Source organism: Saccoglossus kowalevskii, chromosome 6 (assembly GCF_978046115.1).
Source record: "Saccoglossus kowalevskii chromosome 6, keSacKowa6.1, whole genome shotgun sequence".
NCBI lineage: Eukaryota > Metazoa > Hemichordata > Enteropneusta > Harrimaniidae > Saccoglossus > Saccoglossus kowalevskii.
This window is the reverse complement of record NC_140646.1, coordinates 22,129,697-22,156,109: the sequence shown is the minus strand read 5'-3', so window position 1 is coordinate 22,156,109 and position 26,413 is coordinate 22,129,697. Positions and strand designations below refer to the sequence as shown.

At 38.0% G+C, this 26,413-nt stretch overlaps 1 protein-coding gene across 1 annotated transcript; it reads left to right on the top strand.

The window, feature by feature from the left end:
* The first annotated feature begins 328 nt into the window (after positions 1 to 328).
* LOC100375661 (tolloid-like protein 1) lies at positions 329 to 25,017 on the top strand. Its single transcript, XM_085500630.1, has 20 exons — positions 329 to 401; positions 1,002 to 1,094; positions 1,740 to 1,773; positions 1,990 to 2,055; positions 2,721 to 2,770; positions 2,956 to 3,034; positions 13,234 to 13,351; positions 14,083 to 14,261; positions 15,047 to 15,271; positions 16,126 to 16,152; positions 16,297 to 16,635; positions 16,924 to 16,935; positions 18,294 to 18,635; positions 19,339 to 19,359; positions 19,722 to 20,060; positions 20,891 to 20,914; positions 21,870 to 22,211; positions 22,969 to 23,001; positions 23,780 to 24,115; positions 24,725 to 25,017. The coding sequence occupies exons 1-20, from the start codon at positions 339 to 341 to the stop codon at positions 24,730 to 24,732; spliced, it is 2,730 nt and encodes a 909-aa protein (XP_085356756.1). The 5' UTR covers positions 329 to 338; the 3' UTR covers positions 24,733 to 25,017.
* The last annotated feature ends 1,396 nt before the right edge of the window (positions 25,018 to 26,413 follow it).

Below are 26,413 nucleotides of genomic sequence, written 5' to 3'. Positions count from 1 at the left end.
TATGCCACTTTTTTATTATATGTTTAATTTGGGTGCTTGGCTCTATACATAAACTAGTTCTGCTTATTGAGTGTTTACACATCTAGAGTGAAAAATATTACATATAAAACAATATATTAATATTATACTGATATCGTAGATAGTAACTTTGCATTGTTATTCCAATAATGAACGCTAGAAATTGTTGATTTCCAACTGTCAATCATCAGTCTATGATAATATATTAATCAGATTAAATCAGTGACACGATTGCTCATTTCCGTTTGTGATAGCATAGTTATACATAGTTGCCTGTTTTAACGTACGCCACAGTTCCGTGTACCACGTTTGAAAGCACCATGCGCTCCCCGATTTATTCAATATATACGTGCCTTTGCGTGGTTTTACAGCTCAACTTCGCGGTGAGTAACGGTTAATTCTTTTTTTTAGCAGTTGTACAGGTTTACTGTTACGATCACGTCCTGTCTGTGCTACACACGGTAACTGAGTTTCAACAGCAAAGAATTTTATTTATGGGTCTGCGCTTTTTATTCACAAGAATTGTTCTTTGGGATGCAAGTTTTCTTAATTGTATGGGGATAATGGCATGTCTTTCGCAATGAATTTCGGGTAAATACAAAGTCAAGTCCGTTCCCAAATAGGCAACAATACCACTCGGATTACCTATTACAGATTTTGATCTTCGGACTTTAGAACATCGTAGTTTGATACGATAATTCCACCAACAATGCGCATAGACGGTAATGGATATCTTATTTAGATCCTCCGCTTCAGTTGCGGGGTTTATCGACGTCATAGCATTGATTTCTAGTAAAAATGTATGAGTTTATGTGTACTTTCATGCTTTTTTGGATACTACCCTCTTTGCTTCATTGTTTACCAGGTACGCGCTAATACTTATTTATGAGCAACCTTTGTTCTAATTCACTCCAACAATTGTACAATTTTGTATGTGGCATTTGTATGTGGCAATATGATTTAATACATTCACTATTTAACAGGCGAGTGTCAATTTCAAAGTTGGCGATCCAAGCGAGACTGAATTATCCGAGAGAAGACACCAAGATGCATGGGATACATTGCCAGATGTGTTGGTATGGTGATAGTAGTCATAGTAATGGCATAAAGTACAATTATCAGTTAATAAAAGATCTGCATGTTTTCTTACTGATACTTGGTGATGGTTCGTCATCTCCATATAACTAACACACACACGGAAATATATGCGTGGCCCACGTGTCCATTTACGCTGGTGTAAGACTTAAACGTATGTGAACACGTTACGCCGGCGTAAAGGGGGTCTAAATAGTTGAGTTTGTGAAGTGAATTCGGGTCCTTAACAAACGTAGTAGCAGGTGCCCACAGCTCCAATATGTGTTGAATTTTTATAGAGTTTCGCTTGCTATACAGACTTCTATAGCTGTTAAATTTGAGCTTCGCTGTTCAGTTTGGTCGCATTCGTGCGTATACTTATTAGTGTGAAATTGCTGAGTGTCGATGACTATTTTGTCGAAAGCATAACTAAACGAACAACAAAACAAACACATAACATAAATATATGGGATAACAAACGATTGCTTATCCGCGAGTCATCATCGATATACCTGCCGCCATATCTGTAAGAACCTGCAAAATGGTGAGATTCTCTCATTTTTTTTACTGGACTTTGGGGTAACTTCGTCTTTATACTGTAGCATCAGGTCGTACTAAATATAGTATGTATTTGTATTATTTCTTAGCGAGAAACACATTTGCCAAGTGAACGCTCGTATGGTAAGTGACACTATTTGAAAACTAGTAATCTGAAAATGAAACCAACACAAACGTTCTGATTTAATTCTAAGAAAATATGATAAATGATCAACGTAAAAAATGAGTGATTTCTTTCTGGTACTGGGAATAAACGTATCACCGGAGTATGCACAGTACACACACGCTGTTGCTCACATAGTATCAACAGCATCATCATTCAATCCATGTTATATACAGGTGGGGGCTCAATAGTAAATCAACCAGCCATGGCGCAAATTATTGGAGAGAACAAGGTACTAAATGGTGAGTATACAGCCTTGATTGCATTCGGGACGAGTCAGTGCCAATATCAGAACTGTGACTAACGTTGTTACGATTATGAACATAATGGACGTGGCGTCTTTCTCATAATGGTTACCGTCAAAGTGGGAAATTTGTTCCTTCTGTTGACTTGCATATGGCGGTGGAAACGATTAAACACACTCCCAGTGTATGTAAGGGGGTTATAAATAAAACATGTGGGCCACAACGATTGAAATGAAAACAATTACATGTATGTTATTTCTAGCACAATAACCAATATTAAGGTAGCGATCAGGAAAATATGGAGTTTGAACATGAAGAATTCCTGGAGAGCCATGCATAAAGCTACCCCCATAAAGTATTTATATTCTGAAAGCTTGAATATCGGAGAATACATCTGACCATAAGTTGCGTGCCCAATGTCACCGAATTGATCACATGACACGTGTTTTTAGTTAAACCCCCGAAACATTGATAATCCCGCGCTATCTTGAAAACGCTGTGAGATATCTGTCCAAAAAAGTGTGAATGAACGAACTGTGAGCTGTTTTCTAAAAGTGCGTCTAGAAATTGTTATCGGGTATTATCTCTTTACCATGTGTCCATCCTATTTCCCGTGCAATTATAATAATAGCGTGTCCTATTCATACGATTGATTGTTTTAGACCTAGCGGAAGATCTAATGTTCGAAGGTGATATTTATCTGAGCCCACTGGTAAGTATATCACTTTGCATTTATAAATTCATCGTAGAAAAACATGTTCAGAATTCTTATAAATGTTATTATCCGTTGATGATATGCCATCAATAGTTTGAACATTGTCTGTACCATGCATTTCAATATATTGGTACACATATCTAAACTTGCTCTGAATTTGCATTATTATAATCATTTCACAGAAACAGAACAATGCAGTAACCTACGAGACGTGGCTGTGGCCAAACGGCATTGTTCCTTACGAAATCGATTCTGCGTACGGTGAGTACACGATTAATAGTGCTAGTCTTGCACTGTGATGCGCATGCCCAGTGTATACGCGTGATTTGGCACTGATCACGTCTACATTATACAAGTAACCTGTAGAATACTGTGTGGGTAATATTTTTTATATTGATTTTTGTTGCATTTGCAGCAAATAGTTACCAAACAATGAGAAATCTATAGGATTGAATATACCCCACAGCTGGCTTCACATGCATTGTTCATAGTTCATATGGTGCTTACACCAGGATTTAATTACAGCACCTAGGCGGTATGTGGTTACAGCTTAAAGTGCCTGTGCAATGCCCACCCACTCGCTTCCCATTTTAGATCTGTGCCCCACTGAAATAGGCAATTATTGATTTTTTTGCTGAAAATGATTACTCGTATCCAAGTAAATTTGAGATATTTCCCGTGCTGTAGCCACGCCCACCTATCCTGAAACGGTCGACTGTTTCCGGATTTCCGACTCTCGCCGAAAGTGCGCCACCAAATGCAAAAATATGAGAGGAAGCCATACCTCTGGGCCGTACTTTTATATCACTGTGTCATTCAATGTACAACTGTACTTTTAAACGATATACATTTTTTAATCGGCGTTTCTTTTGTCTATTTTATTTTATTTTTGAGAGAGCGAATTTTTAGAAATTGTTTTCACAACAAACTTTTATGATGGTTAAACGTTGTGTTGTGGGCGGTTGCAGTAATGCGTGTAGTCATAGTGTAAGTACTAGTATTTCCACGTTTCCAATCGATCCGAAGGTGCGAAATCGGTGGACGAAAGCCGTGAAAATAACGAGAAAAGGTTGGGGTGGACTTCTTCCTAACAGCGTCATATGCAGTGTCCACTTCATCTCAGATTCTTTTTTTTTTGAAAAACTGTCCTTGTCCATGACAAAACAGCTAGGTTTTAACGAGAAACGCCGACAATACAAAACGTTTTCGAAAAAATAGATTCCGTACCAGCCCATGATCACTGAGACGAATTTCAGAAGGGAGAGAGACGTAGAGTACGTGTTTCAAATGATTTTATTTTATTTGCGATCCTGATTATCGCTTTATAGAGACCACCCGTGTTATGTAAAAGCATGGAGGTAGAAAAGAGATCTCTTTTCTACCTCCATGGTAAAAGGTAGCAGTAATTTTGATAATGACACGAAAACGAAGCGTCGGACAAACAGGAAATTACGCAGCCCTCAGGCTGTTTTCATTTTCGCAGGCTAAAAGTGTTGCCTTTACTTGCAGCTTGATCGGCGTAATAATTTACGGAATAAGAATCCGAGCTTGAGCTGTCAATGTATTTTTTTAATATGATGTCATAATCATGAAAATCACGCTAAATCCACTCTGAATTTGTCTGTATGTGAGTCGTTCTCAATTATTTTTGTTATCCAATTAAACGCCGCCATTCACGCACTTGTCCCCCTCATGACCCGACGCAATCACCCATTACAACGCGGCAGTCATTTATTTAGTAACTGTGTTTTGTCGGTTTTTTTTTAAAATTATTTCTCTATTTTATAAATTAATAGTGTCTCGTAACCTGCTAAATAACAAGACGATTCAGCCGTCAAATTTGATTTTGTCCAATGCCGGAGTCCAGCGACAGTGTACAAACGTGCTCCGGTGACGGTGACGACCACGGTGACTAGCTACACCAGACCGGACATATTTCGCATCTGACTCAACCCCATGCAACAAACTTGATACTATGTGTTCATTATGGTCCATTCTTCCTCGGACGAACAAGTACATAAGTGGCAATTTAGTCAAAGACGAGAAAACAGCACAAGAAATTTGCCTTATTTATACGTATCGGCAATGCAAGCTGCCCAGCGACTTCCCCTTCTGACGTCACAAGGGGAATTCCTGTATGCAAATGAGAAGCTAATGAGGAGCCTCGTTTTAAAATACACAAAAATAAAGTTTCCGTAGACTGAGTTTAAAACACATTTTTTCACTTAAAAAAAATATTTATGCTTAGAAACATAAAAATTAATAATATTTATGTATCAATGGATAATTTTAGGCGTGAAAATAGCAGCCATTTCACAGGCACTTTAATGTTCGAGTAATCGCAAGAAATTGACATGACAATAGAAATTCATTAAAGACTGCCACTCCCATGCAATTAACAGCGAGTGAAATTCCTGGGATTGAAACATATATTTTGAAGTCACTGGTGTAGGCAACGAATAACTGCAAGTTGACATAAAGACGAGGTAGTTTATTTAATCAGTGGTCAACTATAGGCTGAAATTATAATTAATTTGTTTATTTCAATTTCTCCTGACGTCAAATAGAATACACTGGTGAAACACGGTAGTAACTGTGGGTGAAAGGATGTTTTGGGGTGTAGTTTACATTGTATATAGAGTGGTAGGGTCGGGTGTAATGTGTTCATTTCCAACTATTATGAAGTCACGTAGAATTTCACTTAATTTATTTTTTCTGACATGTTTTCAAGCATTACATGTGAATCCAATTTTCACTGCGCTGTGTCTCAATAGAGTATGAGGGAAATGGCATATTCACTGGAATGTATTTCAGGGGAAAAATGTTTTCAGTGATAATGAAGTATTATGACAGATACCCTCCCCGTGGCTTTCATTGCGTATGGAAGTTATTTTCGCGAGTGATGCGGTGTATCCTGCTGCCGTACTTTCACGAGCGAAGCCACGGGGAGGGTGTAGGGTTCTGTTATTATACACATGTCCCATATTTGATTATTTCATATTAAAAAAAGAACGTGCAACAAACCGGGATAGAAATTTAGATCGGGGAACCCAATTGCCCATTAATATGCTCCAAGACAGTGCTGCGACCTAGCAACGCTTGTCAGTGTAGAACGCGTGTCGCTGTACGTGTGAAAATAAAATAATCAGACGTCTAATTTAAGTCATTGTCCGAATAAATAACTCGTGGATGTTTAAGCGCGGTGGTCGTAGCACAGCGCGTGTTCGAATTTCATGTAAATAAACAATGTATTTTACACGCGTTGTATACGTCGCTGTGAGTCCCATATCGAACAGGACGCGACACGACGACTGTCGCCCTTTAGTTGGGACCACGACAGAACCAGAACTTAAACTGGGCGACTACGATACACGGTTGATGTTGAAGTTAAAAGTTCCTCCACAGATCTGTACATTGGCAAACATGCCGTGCAACTGCGGTACTCCACTGACGGAATGACTTTCGTTGAAATCGGTCGTCGCTGACTCGTGAGCTGCACACTACAACCTCGTTTGGGATGTTGCTTGCTTGTGGTGGATAGACTGAGTCTTGGTTACCGGTTAAATTTTGCTAATTTGGCGTTGGTAATCTTTATTTGGAACTGAGTAACGCCGCAACGTCGCCAGCAGAAACCTCATGGTATATCGATGTTGATGGTTGCGGCTCCATATTAATCGGAGATTTTACTGCGGGTCCAGGCAGCGGGTGGATCTTCCGAGAGCCCTTCAAGATTTATAAAACTCAGATTCCAGGTGGTCAACAAACATTAAGTTCTCCCAATCCTAGTATTCTATGTGATGTACATCTAACATGCCAAAAATGCTGGTGAGCGATTTGAACCTGACAAAAATACTTGAAATAGATACCAGGAAGGGGAGGGGGGGGAGGGTAAAAGAAAAGTTATATAACATTTTATTATTCAATAATTTATTAAAATACATAAGTTTGTCCAACTCCCTGTGATACAACACCTCAGACATAGCTCATTGTACTCGGCTTGAGTGTGGGCAAAAAGTTACTATTTGAATTTTTGATATCTGTTTTCATTAATGAGAAAGTTGACCCCGAAGTTAGAGTAACTGTTCAGCAGGAATGGCTTTTTAACTCTTCTGTGATTTTTTTTGGCTTGGCTGATTTTGTCACGGTTCATACTTGACAGGCAGGTCGTACCATCACTAATTGGAAAAACAATCCTGACCCACCGCTACCATGGCAACAGCCAAAGTCTTGTAATAGCAGTGCCCAAATGATCATGCCTTTTATTGTGGCTACGTTGCGCACTGGTAAGAGATCACCGGCGCCGACATTGTTACCACTGTCAACGGAATCCCAACACAGCTTTGAACTTTGAATAAAATGTAAATGCTGCCTCCAATCTAGAAAATACTATCGCAAAACGGTTGGAAATAATACATTTAACGGCTGAATACGTCCTAACAATAAAATAAAGTGACTTCTAATGACTGCCATGTTATTTTGCGAACCTCGTATAAGGTGCCCGGTTTTAGTTATAAACAGACGTTAGCTTCACGTTCATGTCCCTTCCATGATAACAGCCGAAAACATATTGCTTGTTTTTTACCGGTTTTCATTGGCAACCGAAGTATTTTTATTTTGTAAACAAATTTTCGTCTGCTATTTTTATTCAGTTCAAATCGTTCAGCAACATTTTTGGCATATTAGGTGTACATCACATGGAATACTAACGATTGAGAGAACTTGATGTATGTTGACTGATTTTTATCATAGTACGAAGTACCAGGAAGTTACTCAGTTCCAAATAAAGATTACCAACGTCAAATGAGCAACATTTGACTGGTAATCAAGATTCATGTAATCCATGGCTAACAAGCAACATCACAAGCGAAGTTGTAGCATGCAGTACCAGTAAGTCATCCCGTCAGTGCAGTACTGCAGTAACACGGCATGTTTGCCATCAGCATTGTATTCAAACGAATCACGTGGTGTGCCGTTCTCGTTCAAACCCGGGATTCGATCAATAGGGGAGTCCCATTAAAAAAACACATTGCAAATCATGCAAGTTCAACATTTTCAAACCAATATACTAAAACAGAAATGCTCAGAGATGCAAATGAAGGATAGATATTACTTTTCACTATACACATCTCTGTTGATACTATCCCTCACATATTCTACTCCCAATTACTCCTGCGTAAAATGGACTAGCCTCTTCATGTTGACATTCAGACTAAAATCACGTGACAGGCTGTTAAAATTGGCTGTTGTATACTCTTTCGCCGGTCTGGAAAAGGTGTTTAATTAACTCACATTCAAGCAACAATGCAGATTTCCCAGTGGGAGTGAGACTATTCGACTCTGCCACTAAAAAAATAGGGGTGTTTTCAGCAAAAAACGAATAACCCTGGAATACACACAATATACTGAATTTCGGAACAAATCGTGCATTACTTACAGCAGCAGAATACCACAGAAATATCAGACGAAACATGAAAACACTATATATTGTATTTCAGCTTGAACCCTCTATATTGCAATTCAAGGAATTAACCCCATATGTGCATCCATTTCCCACCTTGGTATCACCCACCCCTGAAAACAAACTCTTAATACCACGCTGAAGCGTTTGGTAAAAATACAATCCAGTATACCAACGACCAATTGCTTGTTTAATGAGAGTTTGAGATTATGCCAGTACGCACCACACCAAGTGTGACTGCACATGCGCATGCGCCAGCAGCAATGTTCAGTTCTGAGAACGTGTAAATTACATATTAATTACTAGTATATTAAACCGGGGAGTCCATGTTGGTTATTATGAAAGTAGTTTTTTGTGATTAATCATAGACGATTTAATAAGGTCATTGACCAGTGTCATTGTCAATTGGTAATATCCTCCCATACAATATCAACTGATTATAATTGTATATAGGACAATTATTTTGAAGTTAGTTGTTATTAGGAAACCTCGCACGGGTACAGCGTGGGACACGTCACGTCACTTACGATTCGTCGTGTGGCATGAATTATTTAAATAATAATGAATCACCCACAATGCCATATTGGATGAGCGGAAGGTCTAAGTCAAGATCATTTGTGAGGTGAGACCGAACATATTATCGTGTCTAGACTCTCCCCCGAATCCAAAATATCGCTTTGGGGATTCATGATTGTTATCACAACTACCACCATCAGAATTAAATAAATTTACTTGAATTTTAATGATTTGTGTTTACTTACAAATATACACTCACATTATCGTGCGATAATGTAAAGCTATAACGTCATAAAAACCTCTAATTCTGGTAGTGATAAGTTACTGTTGCCCTGGGGGGATACATATCGCGTAATATATATGCAAATGAGCTAATTAGCATACATAGGTTTACATGAAAATCGGATCAAATCTGACAATATTCCTTATGGTACTTTCTGTAGGGGTAATACTCTGTAAAATTGAATTTCCCCATTACTTTTTCCTCAAAATACAAGAAATTGCACAAATACCACAATATCAGGTGTTGTCAAACGCGGAACGATGCCACATAATTGTTATACAATCCCGTCATCCCGTATTCAACGACTCACCAACTATTATGGCCCTAATTGCATCACTTCACTCGTTAAACAAACTTGACCTTGAATTGTTTAAATGTTGTTCTTTACAACTGATAGTTAAAGTAAAACTGTGAGGAAGATACTGGTTATGAACGGCCTGTATGGGGTCGAGGCTGTGTCATGAATTTGTTTTCGCGTATCTGTTAACCGACTTAATTAACTGATTATTAGCTGAATTGCTGTGTTATGTCTGTCATCGTTTAGGTCTATTTGAAGTTTTGGACGGAACTTGGCTCAGTGGTTTGGAACTAATTACAAGATACCGTCGCTATTCTGACATCCGTAGTTATTAATGTAGTGAACGATTAATCAAAAGATATGACGTATTCAGTACTTAGTGTGATTGGCTTTATGATTGAAGGTTACACCCTAGAGTCTTTTTACTGCATTGTAATTGGTCAGAGTTTTGAAAATGAATAAAGAGAGTTTGAGTTGGTCTTGACGAACACAGCACGATAGACGCAGAAGAGAGAGAGAATGCAGTCCTGGGCAGTCGAGAGTCCTGGAGAGACTTGGGGCGAGCCTTGACGCAGTCTAAGAGAGTCTTGGGTCAGCCTTGCGAGAGTCTTGGGGACTTTTCCCCAGGGCGCTGTGTCTTATAGAGTGCTCGATAGATCGACTAAGACGAGAGCTGAAACGTATTTCGTTGTGTGTGCCTTATTTGACAGTAAGGTATAAGTGACTTTCCCGATCCCGTACCTCAAGGGGACGAGATAGAGAGACGAGACGAGATTCCCCCCGACAGTGTGGAGAACCCGAGAAAAAGAGATTTACCCCTGATACGTGGTGGAGAATCCGGGCATTGCGTCTTACGCACATTGACATCCTGTGAAGAGAAGTGAAATGGCGAAGGTGTGTCTTTCTTGCGAACCGAACTAACTGGCTCGATGGCAGAGACGAAACCGCGCTCGACGACTAACACCGTTACCAGTATGGCACCGATGTACAACGCTGAAGAGATGAAGATTTCAGAACCCCTTCGGAAGGACCAGTACCGGATAGGACTGTATAATTAAGAATTGAGCGACATTAAAGACAAGAAGAAGATGAAAGAACGACCTGGACTAACGCGACAAGAGAAGAGACGCTTATAGACTTTGACTTTAGCTATCTGTGTATTGCTTAGAGAACCGCTCGCTGGACACTGTAACTGACACTGTGTAACTCAAGGACGTTGAACTCTTTTCCACAATCCCAACACTATTGCTCAGTAAGGCAATGTATTGTTTGCTTTTTCTATCTTTTTTCTTACCTTTTTTTTGTGATGTCGAATTGTATGTATGTAGGCGCCCAGATCTTTGTTTTGAAATGATATTTAGTGACGTTCGAGGTCCTTTATAACGATTTAAGCGCGTTTCAGTGGACAAGTATTTGCAACACAGTGTTTTGAGTTTTGTGGAGTTTATAGTGTTTTAATGAGTTCATGAGTACGTATTATGATGGGAGGAATGATGCCCCCACGAGTTTTTTAAGAGTTTTGAGATTTGTCGATGTACAGAGATACCGACGTTTTAAGAGTTGTTTTTGTTTATGTGTTGTTTCCGGAATACTTCTGACGCTTTTTGAGTTGAGAGCACCTTTGTAACGTTTTTTAATGTCTTTTTGAGATGGGAGTTTGGTGCGCTTATATACGTATTGTTTGATAACGCAAGCTTTTGTTCATGATTGACAGGTTTATGTAACATAGTAGTTTCTATCGTTTTACTTTTCCCCGTCTTATTGCCAGAGAAGTAATGTATTATGAAAGCGAATTTGTTTTTGCATTCTGTTTCCACGCCGTATGACTTTTGTTTAGATAAACGACTTGTGAGTTCAGTTGAAGTTTATAAGCGTATATGACAGGAGTTTGATTAATAGCTTTTTATTCATTGTTTATTAGTCACCGCTTTGCAATGATTTAACCGAGAGACGCATCCCTGGTAATCACGTGATCATGCTGTCGACTGCAGCGATTGGCTGATCGCTTGGTTACACTGCCACGCCTTAGTTTTTTTTGACCTGTTGATATAGAGTTTGTAACCTTAGTAACGGAGACAGTGCAGCGAAGGGTTACCGCAGCGAACTGTTTGAGAAAAGTGAGTCGTTTGGTAGCCTTTCCCTTTTTTTTGATTCATAACCGTTGATATTTGTGACTTTATAACCATTGTATTTAGACTTTATAATCATTGTACTTAATTAGTGTGTTTTACTCTTTTTGATTTATACCTTTTATTAGTATTGTATTTGACCCGTATGACGATGAGTAGAGGACGGTATCTTTGATTTATGAACGTGCAATGCCAAGAGGCATATCTCAGTTTGGGTGAAGGGATGTGTCATGAATTTGTTTTCGCGTATCTGTTAACCGACTTAATTAACTGATTATTAGCTGAATTGCTGTGTTATGTCTGTCATCGTTTAGGTCTATTTGAAGTTTTGGACGGAACTTGGCTCAGTGGTTTGGAACTAATTACAAGATACCGTCGCTATTCTGACATCCGTAGTTATTAATGTAGTGAACGATTAATCAAAAGATATGACGTATTCAGTACTTAGTGTGATTGGCTTTATGATTGAAGGTTACGCCCTAGAGTCTTTTTACTGCATTGTAATTGGTCAGAGTTTTGAAAATGAATAAAGAGAGTTTGAGTTGGTCTTGACGAACACAGCACGATAGACACAGAAGAGAGAGAGAATGCAGTCCTGGGCAGTCGAGAGTCCTGGAGAGACTTGGGGCGAGCCTTGACGCAGTCTAAGAGAGTCTTGGGTCAGCCTTGCGAGAGTCTTGGGGACTTTTCCCCAGGGCGCTGTGTCTTATAGAGTGCTCGATAGATCGACTAAGACGAGAGCTGAAACGTATTTCGTTGTGTGTGCCTTATTTGACAGTAAGGTATAAGTGACTTTCCCGATCCCGTACCTCAAGGGGACGAGATAGAGAGACGAGACGAGATTCCCCCGACAGTGTGGAGAACCCGAGAAAAAGAGATTTACCCCTGATAGCTCTAGTAAACGGCAGAGGCTCGCAAGAGAAGAAGTAAAGCAGTTCAATTGTGAAAAGTTTTCAACTTTTGTGAAACTCAAGATATGATGGAAACAGCCTGAGCATTATTTTAAATAAAAAAATAGGTCACAGACTTTTATCTTAAAAAACGACAGTTTCAGTGGTACGTTCTATGGTGGCGTATGTACGCGATGGTGATTTATTTTACTTGTATGCGCACTGGTCATCACAGTCATTTGAAAATTTCTCGTAAATATTACCAGAAATAAATCAATGGCAACATTGACGTACTAATATATATTAAAAATCTAATATTTGTTGTGTCAATCATATAGTTCCCTTCCATGAACTGCGAAAATACGTTTTCCGTCGTTCTATTTGTGGCTTGTACCACGTACCACTCCCACAACCACGTCCTACTAATTAACATAATTTAAAACAATCCCTGAGTGGTTATCTCTGAAATTGACAAATCGCCAAGCGGTATGACTGAACTATTTGTCAAAGAATCAATTGCAATCTATTTAGACATTCTTCATTATCGCTACTCACACCAAAAAAAGGAAAGATAGAATTCATGAACAGAGGTTTGTCTTAGTATATGTTGAAATAATCCAATAATGCTTCAAATTTTAGATACTGTAAAGGGGGTAATTATTCACTGGGTTTTAATTTGGCTTATTTCGCTGACTGGAAAATGCGCTAAATTAAAACCCAGTGAATATGTAAAATTTAGCATAGAACACATTATCTATATGACGAAACCGTGAATTTAAAACCCACTGAATATGCCTGAAATGGTAAATCAGTGAAATTTAAACCCAGTGAAAATTAGTCATTTTACAGTAACTCAATATATAACACATGTTCTGTTCATCTTTAGATTCGGATTCTGTGGCAAATATCGAAGAGGCAATCAGCCAATATCATCAACATACCTGTATACAGTTTGTGCAACGTACCACGCAAGAAGACTATGTGTACATCTACCCCGGAAATGGGTACGTCATTACGTTTCCTAACATGTTTTCAGGCTAGATGAAGAGTGTGCACGCCCCCCGGGGGGGGGGGCAATACATAGAACTTGCCTAATGGGGACGTGCCCCTGAAATGGGTCTCGTTTTTTAGATTTTATGTATAAGTTTCGGTCTTATTTCTGGTCAAGATAGGTATAAATATCAGTAATATTTTTCCGATTTGGTATACTTATGGTTCCGTATATGAGCGAATATCTCCGTCTCAGACCCCGGCCTCAATCCATATATACATCAACCCGGAAATTAAACAAGGCAATCAACATTTAAACGGTGATTTAACACGGAATAGAAGAGGGCGCACATTCCTCAGTGAAACCTATTGGCTTACATGAGCTTCTATTGGAGATGCTCTTCTAATAGAGCAAATACTGTTTTATTTGGAATAAACAGTGATGACAGAAATGGTACTTTGGTATAAATATGGATATAGATTTTGCCACTATCCAGGTATACACTTTTGAGCACTCAGGGGCACCTCTCAACCCAGCTACGTATGAACTACCCGTAGTGTGCACAGTGCAACAAAAGAAAACCACAACCTTTTCCTGAGTCATTTTGTCCTTAAAGCATCCCTCATTGCACCGTTTAATAGGGTTACATTGACCAGCCATCGCTGAAATTTGTAAAACCGATCCATCCTGTTGACAAATAACAGCACATTATGTAAACATACCAAACTTATATTTTTTTCGCAGTTGTTATTCCAGTATTGGCCGAGACGGTGGACGCCAGCCATTGTCTCTAGGGTACGGATGTACGCGTCACCCCGTGACTACAATGCATGAGTTGATGCACGCTGTGGGTTTCTTCCACGAACAGAGTCGAACTGACAGAGATGATTATGTGTACATCTTATGGCAGAATATCCAGGAAGGTAAAAGTAGTTACAGATGATCTCTGTAACAATAATGACATTATGTATTGAAGTATTGAAGAAATATGTTCACCTCGGCCTTATTATGTAAAATTCTTGAAAAGGTGGTTATCTCAACTCGACAATTTAAAGGGTGGTCATCGTCGCGCTGCGCATGTGCGACATTGATTAACATTGATTTTCCCACAATCCAATGCGCTATTCTAATGGAAATCACAGATATGAGGTTTGACCTGGGCGCGATTTGCACTAAATACCGCCGGTGACTCCTTCCATACCTCCAATCACCTAAAAATTACCTAATTAAAGCTTGGTCACTTCTCAGTTTGGACTCGTTGATCTGCGCAAAAGTCAAAGTCGCCATCTTTGTTTATATGAGACCCATATATCTCGCGCATGCGTGGCGCGACGACTACCGCCCTTTACTAAAACTGCCCCTGCATACATTGTGGATTTGATCCATCTCAGACCCACAATTACTTCTTTCAAATGACAAATGTCAACTCCATGGTGAAGAAGCTAACCTAATGAACATGTAATTTGGGGTGTTTCAGCTACAGCTGTGAAATTACAAAAGGATATTAGAACTCGTTTAGTTTTGTTGAACACCTTTGAACAGCGCCATCTAATTTTCATTATCAAAGTGTTTAATTGAAAAATAAACAAATTATTATCATTGTACCCATATCATCGTTAATTTGTATATGATATAATATAACATTCTTACCTCCGATGAAATATCATAATTAAAAATAACCTTAATGATTCATTTCGTCTTTTCACAGAACACAAACACAATTTTGAGAGGCACGAAGCCGATTACATCAATGACCTTGGAGCAAGTTATGATTATTTTTCCATAATGCACTATTCTCATACATCGTTCACAATCGACGGTCAGTCAACCATCTTACCGACTCAGGACTCAGGAGTGTCACCAGAAGACCTGGGATCAAGTTTAGTGTTCACAGTCACAGACTTGTACAAACTGAACCGTTTATACAATTGCGGTAAGTCAGCAATAACTGGTTCAAGACTACTACGCTGCGCCCTCTAGGGACGTAATGCTTCTGTGACGTCAAAGTGACGTATAGGGATGGAGCCAATGACGTTCAAATCCGATAACTGTGTTCGATTGTGTAGTCGTTCGCCATCTAAAATATAGTGAAATATGTAAAACTATTTTGTCGCTGTGAACGGCATTGATGTCACCCACGTCATAATTGCTAGGTGTTATTCGCCGCTAGAGGGCTCAGCTTATGGAAAAAAAATGTATTGTTTTCTCGTAGACATCAATGCTAATGTTTGAATATGATTAATGTTTGAATATCATTCAGCCATGGCCAATAACTTTATTGAGTCAAACAAATATCAGTTATTACTAACTTATAGCACAGTTTTTCACAATGTTCGTGTGGTCATTAGTAGTCAACTTTCGAACTCAATGACTAAATCATGGCCGCCACCCGAATTACCAAATCCGAATATACAAGAAAAAACATTATCATTTAAACTGTTTGATTTTGTATTGGCCTACAACAATTCTAATTTAATATGACCTCGATTCCACTCCCCCCCCCCAATAGGAATTTTCAGAGAAAAACACATCTTGTTTATTGGCAATTCATCAGAAGTTAAGTTGATTATTGATCTTTCTCCAACTACCTATTGTTTGGATTTTAACGATGTCCGGGTCTTCATTTCCCGTTCGGCAACGATAGATAGGTGTACTTTTTTGAAAGAAACACATGTATACAATACTTTGTCGTATGAGTTTGTTTTCACAAAGTGTAGTTCAACCACCGTTATGTAACCCCCTCCAAACGCGTATTAATCTATTTCACTTATTTGTCTATAAATACAGATGGAAGTGGTGGCATTGGAAAGGAAGGTACGATTAAAAGTGTTTTGTTTCTATATTGAATCGTTCGTAGTTTAGTTGCTTTAATCGATTAAAAGCTTTGTTTAAGCGTAATATAAACAAACATATTTAATGTAACTAAACACATTAACCATGATCTATATAATTTTTTAGAATGTGGCATTGAACATCGGCTCTCCGCTGGTTCGTCTATTGAAATAATGTCCCCCAATCACCCCGGCAACTATGACGATAACGCCGACTGTACATGGACCGTCATCAATAGAGATGGAGGAACCGTTCGACTTGAATTTGTTAGCTTTGACACTGAGATTCAGTATGATTATGTGCAGTTCGGTAGCGGGAGCTATCCCAATACGGACGCCGAACGGCATGATGGGAACGCGCTTCCGAGCGTCTTCAACTCGCAATCGGAAACTGCGTGGATAACGTTCCGTTCCGACAGTTCAAACGTTATGACTGGGTTTAAATTGTCGGCTACTGCAATTGGAGGTACGTAAAACCTAGTTAGCGCCCATCCGGGGAAGAATTGTTTTCTGTCGGTCGCGCGCATTGGATAAAGTCAAACCTTTGTACTGACATTTTAGTTAAAAGCACGCCCTCAATAGCGACAATTGTGCATTTTCCATAGATACCAGTGAGTACGAATAGTTGAGGAATTCATCGGTGTATTGCTATGACAATAAATATTAAAAGAATTTGTATCACATTTATTCACCTACTTGAAGGAGAAAAACAGTGCATTCATAATTATTTATTTGTTTTGTTCTTTTTCACCAGGCGGAGAAGACGGTAAGTAGGCACATGACTTTATCCCGCTTTCAACTGTAATTTATCGATCTTATTTGTGATTGAGAATACGTTCTTGCATATATTGTCAGTCCCGAAGTTATTTAAAATGAATCATTATAATTTATACACCACGTAAGTTAATCACAGCGCGGTTGGCCAATCAGCTGAATCAGCTGACTTTCGTAACAAGAGACAAGCTAGTGGTTATTGGACATATTTCAATGCTGAAATCTCTAAAGCCACTGGCCTGACAGTTTCAATATTTCTGTAGAGTTATTTAAATTAGTAAAGTACGAGTGGTAGGCTGTTATGTTCAGTGTCAACAAACGACGGAAAATGAAGAATGTTTTGTATATAAATTAATTATGTTGACAGTTCCGCCGACTACTTTTAAATTACGTCGAGGCAACTAGCACACAAATATGTAACATCATGGCATAGCGGGCGTTGTTGCGGACTACGCCTCGTGGTATTACTTATGCTAAATACATTTATTTGCAAGAATTATGCGAATCATCTTTCATAACATTATCACACTGCTGATTTGTTAATGTATTCAAATGATTTGTTAATGTTTAACTTGATTAGTTAATGTGTTCACATGATTTGTTAATGTGTTCAAATGATTTGTTAATGTGTTCAAATGATTTGTTAATGTGTTCAAATGATTTGTTAATGTGTTCACGTGATTTATTATTGTGTTCACATGATTTGTTAATGTGTTCACATGATTTGTTAATATGTTAACATGTTTTGTTAATGTGTTCAAATGATTTGTTAATGTGCTTACATGATTTGATAATGTGTTCACATGATTTGTTAATGTTTCACGTGATTTGTTAATGTTTTCACGTGATTTGTTAATTTGTCCAAATGATTTGTTAATGTTTTAACATGTTTTGTTAATGTATTCAAATAATTTGTTAACGTGTTCACGTGATTTGTTAATGTGTTCAAATGATTTGTTAATGTGTTCAAATGTTTTGTTAATGTGTTCAAATGATTTGTTAATGTGTTCAAATGATTTTTTAATGTTTCAAATGATCTGTTAATGTATCCACATGATTTGTTAATGTGTTCACATGATTTGTTAATGTGTTCAAATGATTTGTTAATGTATTCAAATAATTTGTTAACGTGTTCACGTGATTTGTTAATGTGTTCAAATGATTTGTTAATGTGTTGAAATGATTTGTTAATGTGTTCAAATGATTTGTTAATGTTTCAAATGATCTGTTAATGTGTTCACATGATTTGTTAATGTGTTTACATGATTTATTTAATGATTGGCTATCGTGCAATAATAATGGACATTTGCATTGTTAGTTTCACTGCTGGTTTATCTTTTTAATTTTCAGAATGTGGTGGTAGTTATGAACTTGGCGAGGGTTCAATGTTAGAGATATCGTCTCCAAATTATCCCAACAACTACGGCAATAACTTAGACTGTTTCTGGAAATTTACGCATTTCAGTGGGGGAGAAATTAAATTCCGTTTCACCAACCTAGATACGGAACCCAGGTATGACTACGTGCAGTTCGGCGATGGGAGTTCTCTCGATCAAAACGCTGCCAAACACTCTGGCATTACCACCCCAGCTGATACTACGTTGTCTGGTGGCGAGGCATGGGTCTTATTCCATTCTGATGAAACAGCTACTATGACAGGATTTCAACTTCGGGTAGAAGGGCTTGGAGGAGGTAAGTAATCCACGTGCTGCTAATGCTGTAACCGGTTTCATATATATATTTTTATTCAATACAAAGAAACAATCAACATTGTTGAGTTGTTGATATGACATACAAACAAATACACAGAAAACCAGTATTCAAGTTAATCTCCTGTAATTGCTATAATATGCTAGAAAAAAGGATAACTGAATCACACACATACACACATAATATTTAGGCAGAAAGGAGGTACTTTAATACACACTAGACCTCAGTACCCCAGACCACAACAGGAAAGTAAGTAATTACTGAAACTTATTAAATTCACAATGCTGTTAGAAGTGTTACAATTCAGAAAATGGGTGTGGGAAATAAAAAGAAAAGAAATGGGGAAGTGGTCGGTTGTTGAACAAATATAAAGCAGCCGGGAAAACAAAAAGACTGAAGCAGACTGAGAATCTGCTGCCACTAGGTGGCGCTATATACTGGTGGCTACAATAGAGATAAACTGAAAAGGCAAATCTATATATGTGCAGCAATTAACCAAATTTATACTGAAAACAAATTTAACACAATTATGTCCTTGACAGACTACATGGATTATTTTATAAAAGTGATCTTATATGATAATCGAACTTTCAGCAATGACTGAATTAGTAATTTATGTATGCCATTACCTCAGTTTCCGTAGCAAGCAAGGATTTATATTTGTTCGTATTTTTTTCTCTTGAAGGTGGAGATAACGAAAACGTAGGTATGTCAGTCATATCGTTCCTGTTGTTCATCTGTTTGTTGACCATTTGAAACTGGCGTGTATATACATGATTTTACATAATCACAGCTATTACAATTATATTTGTAACGATTCGAACTATTTTTATTTTTTTTAAAAAGTTCTTTTCAATTTACCGGGGTTATTGTTGTACACAGGGTTCCAAAAATTCGTAGTGCAAGTGGTCGAAAACATCAACAATCAATTCATATTACTTCCATTGACCACCTCACACCACTCACCAAGTTCCTCCATAATTATAATCACCATAATGTAGGTTATGTAGTCAACCACTACGTGCAATTCTTCATTAAGTTTTACATTATTATGTACGTCCTTCTTAGAATGCGGTGGAAACCATGAAATCGGCGAGGGGAGCTTTCAGTTGATATCTTCGCCAAACTACCCTGGTGACTACGGCAACGATTTAGACTGCATCTGGATATTTACGCAAGTTGATGGAGGAAATACCGAACTTCATTTCACCAGTCTGGATACTGAGCCAAACTATGATTACGTAGAGTTCGGGGCCGGCAGCTCCCCCGATAAAAACGGTGCCAGACACTCTGGGAACATTATTCCGTCTGATGTCACGTTTTCCAGTGGCATGGTGTGGGTGTTGTTCCATTCTGACCAATCCTCTACCAGACCTGGATTCGAACTGAGAGTATCGGGGCTTGGAAGTGAGTAAACAATATGTTACCTACGATATGTCTCCCTATGTGACCTCACTGTGTTGTATACACATAACTTGTGATTTTATCACATGACATATTATTGATACCCCCTCATGAGAAATTTGTCAGACACACACAGTATTCGAATCAGATAATCCTGGCTGTAATTTAAATTCATCAAACGAGTGGAAATGAGTTCAGGGATTAATATAATAACAGAAAATATGTGTGTCAAATTCTGCAAAGGGGGGTCTCTCTTATTGCGATCAAAGTTTAAAGCGGGAGGGTTGTCACCTGCGCACGCGTGGACACAACATACGCTTAAAACGCAAAGGCTCATGGGTAGACGCTTGTTTGTAAACAATGATACGCCATGGCCATCTGACGCATGCGCAGGTGACTACTCCCCCGCTTTAATCCTTTAAACGTCGTATTTGTTCCCATCAATTAAATTTCGGTGCACATTTTAATTATTTTTACCCGAATTCTTTGTTGATTTAAAATAAGATAGACATAATTTTGAAACTTTTGAAAAAAATAACAAATTTACCAAGTTTGTGAAAATGGACAAAAAGTGTTAAAATAACATAAGTAGATCACGGGTTGAATCAAAATAAGGATGTCTTTTGTTCATCTCGTTCATTTGCGATTATAACATAGAAGCATTGATTCAATGGAAATGCACATATGTAACGTTTCATTCAATGCGGAACTTATGCTGAGTATATGAGTACATGGAAATACCCACTATAGGTACATCAAGCGAAATCGAACAATATCTAGCATATACATGTACTCCAATCACATTCATAACACCCATGTTCCTTTCTCTCCAGATGGCGGTGAGGAAGTCGTCGAAGGTAATTAACCGAACATATTAATGTATGAATAACCGTTTGCGAGTTTCTAATTATCATGATATTTTTCTAATATAATCTCCGCACCTTTCCTCCAGTAAATATTTCAAGTACTGCGAAAACTTGTAGTAGATTAGAACAAATTTTGAAATACGTCTCAACGACAGTACGCTGACCAAATCGAACACTACATCACACACACACACAGTAAACCCTAAGTTGTATGTGTGGAACACAGTCAGCTGGCGCACACGTGATAATAAAATAAATACGATATTTACTATATGGGGGCCGCCATCTGGAATGACGCATAAAACTAAATAAGAGATAAGTTGTGAAACGCGTTTTTCAGATTCCTACAAATCAGGACAAAAATACCAATCTTTCATAAAAATACGACAGTTAAATTAAGCCAACCGATAACAAAATTCGGCCGAATTCGTCGTTTTTGTGTGGGAAAATCCCTTGCATACGAACACCTAATTACACGAAGAACCTAGAACACTAAGCCGGGGTATTTGAAACCGAAATTGTCATCTAAGCGTAAGGCCGTCGTTGATTGGCTGCTGAGCTGGAATGCCATTTTTTAGTTTTAAATACCCCAGGAAAGTGTTCTAGGTTTATTTTTGTGAAAGATTGGTATTTTTGTCCTAATTTGTAGGAATCTGAAAAACGCGTTTCACAACTTTTCTCTTATTTAGTTTTATGCGTCATTCAAGATGGCGGCCCCCATATACTAGTAGTACATATCGTATATATTTTACTATCACGTGTGCGCCAGCTGACTGTGGTGTGGAAGCGCTGTAATCGTCAGTCCGCGTCACGTTTGAAATGAGTCCCACGCGACCCATGCAACACATGTAAACGACAATGTTTGTTTACACATTTTTTTTTTATAATTATTTAGCTCCAAATTAACATGTTACGTAACATAACCGTAGACGTAATTTTTATACAGATTGTGGTGGACATAACGAGTTAGCCGAAGGCGTTCTACTAGAAATCACTTCACCAAACTATCCAAATACGTACGGAGACAACTTGGACTGCGTATGGACATTTTCTCATATAAACGGCGGAAGTATTGAATTCAAATTTATTGATTTCGAAACGGAAGTAGTACATGACTTCGTACAGTTTGGTAGTGGTGACGTCGTTGATCCATCCTCGACAAAACACCAGGGCAGTGTTATTCCATCTGATTACACTTCTTCGGGCAGTGCTGCTTGGCTTTCGTTGCACACGGATGCATCGGTCAATATGCAAGGATTTAGGGTTCGGGTAATGGCAGTAGACGGTGGTGAGTATTAATAATTTTACACACAAAAAATAACATCGTCGAATCTATTCAAAACATTGTAAGAAATCTTACAACACTGTACATTGTACTCTCCAGGCATTCTCTGACCGATTGTTCCAGTTCAGGGATTATTTTTCTAATGCCCGTCCGCCATCTAGATACAAAGTCAACAGCCAATAGTCATTCGTATCCATACACTTGTCCCGTCGTCCACCTGCTAGATCTTCAGTATGTACATTTCAAAGTTGTCACCTGCGCACGCGCAGGAATTGAGTTCAAAGCGACGATAACAACGCACGCTAAAATCGCAAAGGCTCATGGGTAGACTCTTGTTTGCAAACAACGACACGCCATGGCCCTTTGACGCATGCGCGGGTGACGACCTTCCCGCGTTAAGTGAACAACAGAATAAAGTCCGAAAAACGTGGACATATTTATACCAACATAATCAAATGAACGCCGTTACGGGCCACAACAAGCTCCGGCGGGTATTGTTGGGGCATTCAAGATTGTGAATCAGCTCATGCACTGGTATTCATTCGCGTATTTCCTGCGCACTTGTTTTGGTCAAATATATGAACGAACGCACTCTACTTTACATAATATTTGCATATTCAGTCCTGAATTCTGAATTGCCCTCCGTAAATCAACATTGATTTTATATGTGGTGCTAATGATATGAGGTAACAAAACCTCTCCCCTAGGCTGTTTATGGATAAATATATAAAATAGAGTTAATTACTATTATTGTCTTTAGGAGATGACAATGATGATGATGACGTGGGGACACGTAAGTATAAATTTATAACTTCGAACAACAATAATGCAGTACTGAGTGGTATTTTTGAACAACTCGTATGTGACCATGGTATCTGATACTTTGTCTGCACTTACATGTACAAAATAGACTCACAACTTTTAGAACAATATGCACCTAAACCTGTCTAAACCACAACATGACATGTAATAAAATAGAATAAATGAACGCATGTCTAAACCGAACAACGAATGACTGGATACCTGTCTAAACCGAACATTAAATAAAATAAAACATATCTAACCTGAAAACTGAACCAACGGAAAACTACCTAAACCGAACACAGCTAAACAGATCTAAGCTAGAGCTAAATTAACTAAATAAATTCACCTGTCTAAATCGAACATTGAATAACTAGACTCATTTCTAAACTGAGCATTATATAAATAAAAACCTATCTAACCCGACACTAAATTAACTGTAACTAACTAGAGTAAATCATATAACTGTCTAAACCGAACATTGTATAGATGAAAATCTGCTTAAACCGATGACAAATATTAAACCTGTTTAAACCGACACTAAATTAACGGAAACTTGAATGTGTGAACCTAACACTAAATAAATTGAAACCTGTCTAGACCGAACACCGAATGATTGGAACCCTTTTTTGAACAGAATCATTTTCTAATCCATTCCCATTTTATAAAAGCAAACTTGTGAACCTTTATCAAAATGACAATTTATTTAGTTTATTTGGTGTTTAGTTCAACGTGATAAATCATCTATCTTTTACGATGTCATTTCACAGAATGTGGTGGCAACTTTGAAGTCTATGAAGGTGAGGTATGGCACATTGAGACACCTTATTATCCGACCAACTACGTAGATAACCTGGACTGTACGTGGATGTTCACTGGCATGATGGGAACTGAACTGGAGGTCAGATTCCGCTCATTCGACACCGAGGCGGTGCATGACTATTTACAGCTTGGTAACGGAAACACGGTGGATGAACATGCTGCCAGATACTCAGGCAACACGTTACCGGATAAGTTTGTGTCACAGGGTACAAGGATGTGGATGACGTTTCATTCTGACGGCAGTGTCAATGACAAAGGCTTCAGAGCAACTGTGTCAGCTTTAGGTAAGATATCTTAGTTGACGTCTAATTCTCAGTCGTCGTCTAGTGCAAATGATTTCTAATATTGCGTCACACTGTATTGATCAGTCCTAACCCCAAGTTTTGTTACTATTCATTAAACCTGCATATTTGGTTTCCATAAAACAATATGGAAACCAATATGATGAAATTACGTCACCGAGATTACAGGCGAACACGAGATTACACGAGATTCGAACTCACAAGTCGGCAAATGCACCTCGCCCATATAAGCAGATTAGCTACCGTTACGCCACGTGGCACTGTCTGTGCATCTAAATTATACATTCAAACGCACCTATTTTAATGATCATATATTCTATAAATTATTCAAAAACAACAACAACAAACTATTATATTTCCAGAATGTGCAACATTGGTTTCCATAGATGCTTTCTAAATACTTTTCGATCTAGTTTTGAAAACACATCTCTTGAATGGGTGAAGGGATATAATAATAAACAAAAGAAAAGAAACAAACACCATTAGATTTTAGTTAGAGCTTGTCTCAATGAGAAGTTTGTTACTATACATTCAATCGAAATTTCAATATATGCAAATTAACATGTGCAAATATATTTATATATTCACCAGGGTCATAACAGTGTACAAGTCAAAGGTCAAACAAGCAAGCTACAAGGTACCCGGGGAAAGGAATATATGAGGTTGTTTCCACTTACGTATCAGTACTTGCATTGTAGATGTTGACGGAGGGCCAGCACATATCTGATCTGATGTTGATGCGATTGATTAAATGTTATCAGCTCTTATTCCATTGTAATATTTCAAATCGATTTTTTTGTTAGAAAGACAGTCGTATCGTAATATCAGCTTATCTAGTTGACGTAAAAGAGAACATTATTTGATTAAACCGCATATTATAAATAGTCTTGGTTCAATTATTAATTCATGTTCAACGTGAATATATGTCGGCTGAAGACCAGCGCATAAAATGTAAATTTTACTTAATATTATTTGTTATTACGTGTGTATACGTTATGACGTGTTTAAAATGTTTTGTTTTTATGAATCATGCATTTTGGATTCCACTGCAATGCGTAGAATGTAATCTAAAACTGTATTTGTTCCCATTCATGTTCAGTTTATCATCTCGGGACAATGACAAGATTATTGTATAAGATATACGCGAACGCCTGAATTATTCCAGACTTTCACCGATTTTCCCGGCGATCCGAGACTACTAAATCGTTTCTTTGCAAAGCAATACGTTTACTATTCCATACGTTTCCATTCAGCAATATTCGGTAAACAGATTAAATCAAAAAAATAAATTTCACATTTTTTTGACTGCTTTTATTGGGAACACATTTTGAAAAGTATATTGCCAAAATTTGTAAATGTAACCTTGCTACATCTCTGAATTAAATTATGTCATCATTCAGAATGTATTGCTAAATAAACTGATTATTACTAAGACCCACACTCAAATATGTATGTAGATAAACATGCCATAATTTGCAAGATCCTCCCGCTTTGTGCTGACATAAAAAGAGCTCATCCTCCAGCGGTAATCTGCTATTTATCCTTTCACGGTAATCCGCTACTTCCCATCGCGCGGAAATCCGCAACTCTTTGCGAAAAGAAGTCTTGCGTACTTGAACGTGCACTGGTAGCGAGAAATATACACGGAGACGTCCGGCTGTTACATTCTCATCCGATACAAGTCTTCATTCTCACGTATTACGATTGAGAATGTTGTTACCTGTTGTCACACAAATTGAACTTTATATGACAATAACAACTAAAGACGTCATTTCAAGCGTGTGTATTATAACTATAATAAATATAACCAATAACTGACTGAAATATAAAAATAAAATAAGAAGCTTTGTGAACATAAGAACGGGTATTCGGATTTCCGTGATTTTTACACTATGGTTTTATTCTAAGCATAGACCTTAGAAAACAGGGACATGCAACTTCTGTCTAAGACAAAAGAAAATCCAGTTTCCTGTGTGCAACGTGGGTTATAATCCCCTGTATAGATAATCCCATTAATACATATACCTATACATCTGAAACAGTTTTAGTTCTTACCTTTCTACGCTTTTTTTTATATGTTTGATAAGTTATGCTGTGCAAATATTCACATTTGTCAGTGTATAACGAGTGCACTATGCTATATTTGTTCTAAATATGATGACAAATCTACTTGTTATAATGATACAAATTTTGACAGGTCATTGTTTATGTTTAGGCAGTTTTGTTTTCTTGTAGAGAAAACTGACCATTTTTATTTCCCTTTTCTGTTTTCATAGTGGA